Genomic DNA, 10,000 nt, shown 5'->3' on the forward strand with positions numbered 1-10,000 from the left:
ATACTGTATATATATATATATATATATATATATATATATATATATATATATATATACATACTGTATATATATATGTATATATATATATATATATATATATATATATATATATATATATATATATGTGTGTGTGTGTATATATATATATATATATATATATATATATATATATATATATATATATATATATTTATACGTATATATATATATATATATATAAAATATATATATATATATATATATATATATATATATATATATATATATATATATATATATATATATATATATATATGAAATAATGGTGTCTGAGGATCGCTCATTTTATAACTACAAATATTATGCATTTGGGAAAAGTTGAAGGACATAAAGTTGGGTGACCCTTGTTTATTGTTGATAATAGAAATGTCGATATGCAGCCTCTTACCACATAACTTGCACAAGTAATTCTATATCTATGAAAAAGGAAGAAACTTATGGCCCTTGAAAAAGTAAAGTAAGAATTTGCCTTTTCAATATCTTATTCAGTTCACTGAAAGTACATTTGCAGTATTAATTTCAACTTTAGGGTATTGAGTTACACAATCAAGTACTATCCTCTTATTACTTCAGCTGAAAAGAGAATTGATGAGAGGGATACAACTGATTTCGATCCTCTCGTCTTGTCAGCCAATGATCAGGTTTAGCTAAAGTACATCGAAGGTCACTTTCACATTCTTTCGAGATCTTAATTTTGATTTTATGCGAGGTAATCTCCACTGCGTTCCACATAAATATATTAATGGGAAAAGTAACATAGCCCGAGTAGTCTCCTACGAGACATGAGGATATGACGTGTATATTTTACACCAGATCACTCCTAATAATTCTTTTTTCAAAGAGATCATAGACACCAGAGTCAGTCAAAGCGCCAATAAACTCCTCCTGAATATTATAAAACACTGGAGCAATATCTGTATGAAAAAGGTCAAATTGGTTTTAAATCCAAAAGAGCCTTAGTTTACAACACTGCAATTCATCATCAAAGTCAGTGAGAGGACTCTCAGATCCTTGCACAGAGTTGTTTAGAGTATGCAGGCGTTATCATAATGAATCTATTATTCCTTCCCATCATTAGGACTTACAGTTCGTCCTGTAGCTCAAAATCTCTCATGACAAAATTTTCTCAAGATAACCATTAAAAATCTGTGGGATTTAAGTGTTTGATAAACAAAATCTAAATGGCCTAGTACAGAGAGCACTTGACTCTGCGAAGTTTTCAATTACAGTGGTCACAACCACCTCTTCAGTTCGCTAGCTGGGCAGTGCATCAAAAGCTATGCTCTGTCTGTGCATCATGCAGTGATAATATTTTACCAGATTATCAACAGCTTTATTTTATGTTATAAATCTTGAATGATTGCCTAGCATGGCAGAGGCTCTGTTTGATTTGGAGCAGCATAAATCTTTCTATTCAAGTCCTTCATTTCCGAAGAAAGAATTTACTAGCCACAAACTATCTGCGCTCATAGGTGATAGTTTAAGAATGAGCCAAACAAGAAAGTTCCTTAAAATCGTTATTTTCCTGTACCTTGTGAATACCAGTAACTGAGTAATAATAGCTATGTCCGTCATTTAATCTAATGAAACAGCATAAGCGATAATTTTTAATCTAAGAACAGTCATATTATTTAACACTTCTTAGAAAAACAGACGCAACATAACTCTAATCTTCACAAAATAAACAGTCCGTTTTGAACGTATTACGTGATGTTATGAATCATTAAGATTTTAGAGATAAAAACGGAACTGACATATTCAATGTCGTGTCACTAATTAAAGGATCACTCTGAAAAGTGTAGAAAGTATAACCGATTTCATACTTTTAAGAATTATCTCTCTACCGGTTAACTAGTTTGAGTCTAAGATTGCGTGAAGGCAGACTGGAATCTTATATATATCTATAGTATTTTTTCTTCCAACTCGCCAATATCTGAAGAACCAATGTTCTATTGTACTCGTATTTCATTGCTTATTAACAAAGCACTACTTATATAGGGATGGGTATATGCAACATTTTAAAATATCGTTTTCCTTTTTTCTAATTTATGTATTTTGTCCTATTATTTTATTTTGTCTTATCTTTTTCTTAGACTACAGATACATGTATATACAAATTTATCTTTTTTCTAGAAATGGCTTTGACTTTAAGTCTCGATGTTAGCCAGAGATGGAGAAAGAGGATTCTATTTGTGGAAAACAGCCAGTCTTCCCTTACTCGTCATATAAAGTTGGAAAACTCTGGAATCAACCGCCTTTCCTATCCTGTGTACACAGAGGTAATTCTAAATGAGATTTAATGTATAGTTATCATTTCACTCTTCTAAGTATTGTACTTTTAATCATCTGAGAATGTGTCATGAAGGAAAACATGTCTAATTTGTTCGCCTTTACTAATATTTGCTCAAAATCCAAATAAGTAAAATTATAGAAGAAAATCTTTAGTGAAGTTGAGGAAATACCGAGAACACTGATAAGAAATATAACAGACTAGTGTCAAATATTCACTTTTTTCATGCTTGTGTAATTTTCCCCCACCATATTAGAATGCTATGCTCAACGCAGCGAGAAAGGGCTGATAGGGGAAGGCACGTGGTTTGAAACGAATTTTCCCACAGATCACCGGCCTGCTCTCCAACACCCATATCGGACCTTTCTCGTTGCATTAAGTATAGTAAAATGTTACCATCAAAGATTTCTGTGTTTCCACTAGATCTCCAGTGCAGAAGATGTGGCAGACGTGTGTTATTCTGCTTTGAAGATGTCCTTCGTAGAGATTAGGTCATTGACCAAGAATGACATAACGCCTGTCTTGGAGGACCTTGAAAATCCAGGAACGAGGTGGAAGGATCTCCAAAAGACAACATTTCTTAGATTGACCTGTAACAATAATATTACAGCTTGTATTTCCACTACCAATATCAAAATTGGAACACAAACTCAAAGGTACTATTAAGAAAACGGATTTACTGAAAGTCTCTGACAAGACGAACATAATCAGAAGTTCCGAGAGAGAGAGAGAGAGAGAGAGAGAGAGAGAGAGAGAGAGAGAGAGAGAGAGAGAGAGAGAGAGAGCTTTATAGACGATGTTAATTCATTTATTCTTCCTTTCATTTTAAAAAATAGTGTTGCTCTGACACACAATAGCTGGGAAAAAGTGAACAACTGATTCTATAAATGAAGGGAAATATGATTAGATCTAAGATAAGTTTAGCAGTTATTATTGTATTTAAACTGCTAATACCTAATTTCCATTTCTAACTCTTGACTTGATCCTCTAGGTTGCCTTTCAATGTTGGTTTACGAGATATAGAGGTAACAATTGACTTAACAGCAGAGAACGGTACAGCCTTCGATCCCTCGCTGAGCCTAATTGTGCCACCAGGGCTGGTTCTAAGAAAAGCCTACTTCACCGATAGCCTTATTGAGCTTTCCTGTCGAAGTAATATCAGCTGTAGTGAGGAATGCCTACTTACACAAGTCTGTACCTCTTCACGTACACAATTGAAACCTACCGACCAGGTAAGATCCATGGGTTTCTATTAGAGAGAGAGAGAGAGAGAGAGAGAGGAGAGAGAGAGAGAGAGAGAGAGAGAGAGAGAGAGAGAGAGAGAGAGAAATAGTGTTACGAGGAGTTACGAGCATTTTAGATGTCTCAAAGACTTTTTAGTCCATTCGTGGAGTCTCCGTCTGCTCTCTCTTGGGTAGAGGGATTTTGTTTGAACGTTTCAAGTTTTTATGATCTTTTCGAAGTTCTTGAAATCTTTTACCCTGTTACTGTTTACTACATCTGCTTGAAGTCTGTTCGACAAAATCGCTATTCTGTATGAGAAAAATTAACCCCATTGAGTAGTGCTATATCTTTTCGAGAGAGAGAGAGAGAGAGAGAGAGAGAGAGAGAGAGAGAGAGAGAGAGAGAGAGAGGAGAGAGAGAGAGAGAGAGAGAGGGGGGGAGAAATAGCATTTCAAACAGAATGGAATGCATATTCTTACTGTATGAAACTTCTATATAGGATTGTAATTTATGATTTCAGGTGAGCATTGCACTTCTGTTCAAGCAAAACCGAGATGAGGTCCTTAACTTCACCAACAATGACCCAAGCCCTCAAATGAACTTCTCTGTCAGCGTGGGAGTCGTCAACGAAGATTTAGATGAATCCGACAATACTTTGGAATTGACTCTTCTTCCGCAGGTTTTGCCGGATTTCCATGTCTTAGGGTGAGTGTCCTACTTGATATTATAATATAGTAAAGTGTTCAACATCCAGAAACGGTCATGTATTATGCAAGGCCTTATGGATAATAATAATAATAATAATAATGATAATAATAATAATAATAATAATAATAATAATAATGAAAATAATAATAATAATAATAATAATAATAATAATAATAATATGTATTATGCAAGGTGTCATGAATAATAATAATAATAATAATAATAATAATAATAATAATAATGATAATAATAAAGATCATGTATTATGCAAGGCCTTATGAATACTACTACTACTACTACTACTACTACTACTACTACTACTAATAATAATAATAATAGTAATAATACCATATTTTATGCAAGACATTATGAATAATAATAATAATAATAATAATAATAATAATAATAACAATGTAATGTATTATGCAAGGCTTTATGAATAATAATGATAATAACGATAATATTTTTTTTTTTTGGCGCTGAACAAAGTTTTTGGAATTGTCTCAACAAAATCTGTTTACTTTTTTTACTTTTTTTTTTGTCATCAGAATCAGCTGAATCAGATTTTCAATCTATAAAATATATTTGGGAGAACGTGTATCATATATTTATTCTCAGATACACAAACACAAGTTCGTTTGCTAACATTGAATAATATATATACTTCAACATCTCACATTATTTAAGTATAGTAATTGCTGTTGCCTTTCTTTGCATAAGTACTTACACAACATTTTGTTATGTTCAACAGTGCAGTAGCGTATGACTTACATTGTTATACATGCAAATGATCAGAACTCAATAGACTATTTTTCTCTTTAGCAGTTTATATCATATCAAAGTTCCTCTTTTTACATCGACATTTCCTCCTTATTAAGTCCAGTACAATGATTCATATTCATATAGATAGACTAAAGAGAGACTAAAGAGAGGGTAGAGATGTATAATAAAATTGACCGAGGAGCAGAGATGATAAAATCTAAGATCAGGAGATGAAGTGGGACACTACTACTGCACGCACCTTTGCTAGTTACGGTTTGGACGGAAACACTGACTTGTATTAACCGATTTATTTGCAATTTACAACAACAACAGCTACGGGCTCATGCCACTTGCAGCTTTAAAGAAGGGGCTAGGAAAGACTTTTGGAAATAACTCATTTCAAAGGTGACCGATTATCATATAAAAATTTTTTCTCTTCTCTTTTTCGTAGGTTGAGCAGACCAGAAACCTTGAGCATAGAGACATCCGCCACACAAGTTAAAGATTTTGAGCTGACAGGAGACAATGGTGTTTTTCTCCCACATGAATATCTCTAGTAATTATATTTCAATTATATTTATAGCATTATACATTTTGTTTTTACCAAAATTTAAAAATATTGTCTACTTTTCACTGATGCATTTATGTGATGCGTTATATTCCTCATTTTGTAACTTTTTTTTTTCTTGACCCATAGCTATAGTAAAATTGGACCTACTTTGAAGCATTCCTATAACCTGTCATCAAGAGGAGACATTCCTTTGGAGGAAGTACAGGTATGAGGGGCGAAGGCTGATTTTATTTCGGCAGTTAATTTCCTTAATATCACTTCCTATACTTCCTTCGCAGTATTACAGTAAAAAACGAAAAGGGAAATAGAGAGAAGTAGGAGTGTACGTGATTAGTGTCCCTAAATTTTCTTCGCCTATAATTATCTTTTTTCAGATATCTGGAAAATTATGTTTTTATTTGTGATGGAACAAACTGAAATGTCCTATATCACTGATCAATATAATTCACCATATGGAGAAGCGTTTCATCTGGTATTTGACGATGATCACTTTACACACAAGAGCTTTAAGGTTTAAATCCACACCTTAGAAACATCTTATTTAAGTCTAATTTCACTTGGTTAATATAAACCGTTATTCTTTCTTCCGTTTCATCTGATATTCGACGTTCAGAGATTAATATTATCACCTGACAAACAAAAGCTCACGGGTGTAAATTTACATCTTTGGAACGTTTTATTTAAGTCTAATTAAACTTTGTTGACACAAAAAGATATTTTACTCTTCAGTTGGTCATAGCCAGATGGTCGGCTGTTAAAGTAAAAATTAATAAATTTGGCAAATACAAATTTTTATAAGCTGGAAATTGGAAATCATACAATTCTCATCAAGTTAGAGTTCTTTAAAGTAGGATAAGATTTTTTTTTTTTTGGGGGGGGGGGAGGAGGGGCAGAATTCATACTTTAAGTTCGGAATGGTGGATGAAGTCCTTATGCATAAACTTCCACAACACTAGCCCATTTATACACCTACATTGAAGGTTCGTCAGCAGTGCTTTGTCATCTTAATCAGTTGAATCAGAGTTTTAGTCAATAGAATATATCTAGAATAATGTTATACAATCTCAGTAACACAAACACAAGATCGTTTGCTAACTTTGAATCATTTATCTACGTCTTCATTATATCACCTTATTTAAGTTTGGTAATTTTCTTTGTCTTTTATTGCGTAAGTACTTTCACACACTTCATCATTATCCTCTGCCATGCACGGGCTCTTGTACTTCATGGACATAAAGGACCTTCCTTTCAAATAACTTTTCACACAATCTGTCCAGTACTTTTTTGAGTATTTTCTCCTCCTCTCTACTAAGATTTATGTTTTTCTCCTTTGTAAATATACGATAAAACAATGTAACACTTGAGCAAACATATATGTTTGCATAACTTTCTAGCACTATTCTTTATAAAGTATGATTAAGATTTAACTTTTAAGTAGTTGAGTGTTCATGCACATTTTCCTGACAAACGTCATTGAAAATTATTTGATTAATCACAAGGAAACTATATTTATCGAACACTGATCTTTTATTAGGTTGACATCTATTGGCCCTTTCAAAATGGAACGGACAATGGAATCATTTCCCTTCTGAAAACCGTTCCAAAAGTGTTTCCTGAAACTGCTGGCCTGTGCCTTTACAACGGCACTCTTTGGAATAATTCTCCTTTTGCTGACAATGCCTCTTTCGTCTATGCTGTCTTCAGGTAACATGAAATAAATCTAATGTTGTAATGATATAATGAGGTGCCTAAACAGGTTATAATGAAGTTTCATTCTAAATAGTTGTCTTGTCTTCACAAAATTTATGAATTATTATTACAGGTGCACGGTACATCCAGAATCTCAAAGAGACCAGGTAACTCTAACAGCAGAAGCCGTCTTGCTGAAGTCCTACTTTATGGTAAGAATGAGGCTTTAGTAAGGATGACTTTCAAATTATAATCAATGGCAGAGATTTCAGATAGTAAAGCAAAGGAAGATATTAATATTTTTCGTGTGTGTGGGGGGGGGGGGAGTAAAAATAGTTTAACTTTATATGGAACAAGTATAGTACGAGATTCCATACAATTTGAATGTGAATGTAGAATTTATATAAAAAAAAAAGTATCATCGGAACCACTTGAAAGGAGAAAATAATCAGTTCTTAATTTCAATTTTGATCTTTGTTATCAATTTTACACAAATTATATCCTAACCCTTCCCCAACATATAAATGATTAATAGCTTATCATTATTTCCATGTCTCACAGAAGGCACAGAGTTCCATCGACCTAGGATCCCAAATCATCGGCAGGATTGTAAGTCCTAAGTCGTGGCGTTTCAATTCATCATCGGCCGTGCAGGAAGAGATGGAAGTTCTACGGAACATCACAATCTCGACCAAAGTTTTCGTGTATCAAGAAAGAGCAACAGGACCACCTGCTCCTTGGATCATTTGTCTCTCGGTGATAGCGGGATTAGTACTGTTACGACTTTTAGTTTTCGCCTTGAACAAGGTAAAATTTTATTCTTTATTGTTTTATTGTCTTCATTGTGTATGCAATTTATTCAATGGTATGTAACATTAATGAATTTTACTATTCTCGACTACGTCCACTTACAAACATAGACATCACACATACAGTATACAGTATATATATATATATATATATATATATATATATATATATATATATATATATATATATATATATATATGTACTCTGTATATATATATATATATATATTTATATATATATATATATATATATATATATATAAATATATGTATATATATGTATATATACATATGTATATATATATATATATATATATATATATATATATATATACACACACACATATATATATATATGTATATATACATATGTATATATATATATATATATATATATATATATATATATATACACACACATATATTTATATGTATATGTATATATATATGTATATATATATATATATATATATATATATATATATATATACATATATATATATATATATATATATATATATATATATATATATATATATGTGTGTGTGTGTGTGTGTGTTTGTGTGTTTGTGTATTTATGTATGCATATATCAGCTATATCTGACATATTTTCTTTTCACCTTTTGCAGGTGGGATTTTTCAAGCGAAAACTTGTCCCAAGATTCAACAAAGACGAAGAGGAAATCACACCCAAAAACGATGAATCGATTTCCACGGAAAATTAACTTCTGATACTTGAACATCATATTATTGTCATTACTATACTGCTCTTAAGGAATGTACTGCGTACACGCACATACTTATACACAATGCACACATACACACACATGTATATATATATATATATATATATATATATATACATATATATATATATATGTATATATATAAATGTATGTGTATATATATATATATATATATATATATATATATATATATATATAAATGTATGTATATATATATGTATATGTTTCAGCAAGACCGCCAGCAAGTCGCACCACTTTCTCAAATGAAGAGAGCTTTTTTACTTAGGTAAATGGAGACCGTAATTTTTTTTCAAATCTAGATTTGGAGTATAATATATGACTGAGGAAAGCTTTTTCTGACATTTTTCTTGCAATAATTTTAGCTCTTTTGGATCTCCGTTTTGAAACGTTATTAATATAGGGTTAAACACAGAACTCAATATTAAGCTTAGGATGTGACTTTGTCGTAATGTTTGTTGAATTACAGATGTACAATTTAGAAAACAATGTATTCGAAAATGCTTCCAGAACCTACTACATAATACGGATGTGTTTATTTTCTTGTTGACGGAATAGTTTCTATATTAAAGTTGATATTTATACGTCAAGAAAAAATCTATACTGAAATTCACTTTTGAGATGCTCTCAATAACGTTTCTAATAATTTTGAGTAAGTTTGTTATAGCAGCAACAAATGAATGAGGATATGTTGGAAATAATTAAAACATTGCACAACATATCCCAAATGTATAGCAATTCTTACATTTTCATGATGACTCAGTCAGAATAAACTAAATATTACCGGATAATAGCTTTTCTCTGCAAGTATTCCATAACGGCGAAAAATTGTCTTGACCATGCATCCTTGAATACATGTTCACTAGGCACAAAGAAATCCCAAAGAAACTATTTTCCAAGTCAAATATTTAGAGGAAACGCAGAAGAAAGAGTGCTAGAGAAGATTGTACTTGACCATGTAAAAAAAAAGCTAAGGAAAATCGTCAGATCTACTTAAGAATCTAATCTATGAATCAGAAAATCACGAATTAATTTGTTTATTTGTTTTCAGTAGAGTGGCCCATAGGACGATCCTGGCAGTTTACTTTACTTTAAGGGTTGCTTTTCTGGTCATATACTACAGCAGAACTCTACTCTCTACAGG

At 31.8% G+C, this 10,000-nt stretch overlaps 1 protein-coding gene across 1 annotated transcript in view; it reads left to right on the forward strand.

Moving 5' to 3' along the window:
- LOC137639030 (integrin alpha-5-like) overlaps window positions 1-8,908 on the forward strand; it is a 23,605-nt gene extending 14,697 nt beyond the window's left edge. The window contains exons 13-22 of the mRNA XM_068371348.1: window positions 2,173-2,318; window positions 2,753-2,985; window positions 3,321-3,561; window positions 4,074-4,258; window positions 5,475-5,579; window positions 5,721-5,799; window positions 7,129-7,298; window positions 7,417-7,495; window positions 7,845-8,090; window positions 8,722-8,908. Of these exons, the coding sequence (XP_068227449.1) occupies window positions 2,173-2,318; window positions 2,753-2,985; window positions 3,321-3,561; window positions 4,074-4,258; window positions 5,475-5,579; window positions 5,721-5,799; window positions 7,129-7,298; window positions 7,417-7,495; window positions 7,845-8,090; window positions 8,722-8,817 (1,580 nt within the window). The 3' untranslated portion in view covers window positions 8,818-8,908. The remainder of the gene's footprint in view (window positions 1-2,172; window positions 2,319-2,752; window positions 2,986-3,320; window positions 3,562-4,073; window positions 4,259-5,474; window positions 5,580-5,720; window positions 5,800-7,128; window positions 7,299-7,416; window positions 7,496-7,844; window positions 8,091-8,721) is intronic.
- The last annotated feature ends 1,092 nt before the right edge of the window (window positions 8,909-10,000 follow it).

The sequence above is a fragment of the Palaemon carinicauda genome, chromosome 4 (genome assembly GCF_036898095.1).
Source record: "Palaemon carinicauda isolate YSFRI2023 chromosome 4, ASM3689809v2, whole genome shotgun sequence".
NCBI classification, from domain to species: domain Eukaryota; kingdom Metazoa; phylum Arthropoda; class Malacostraca; order Decapoda; family Palaemonidae; genus Palaemon; species Palaemon carinicauda.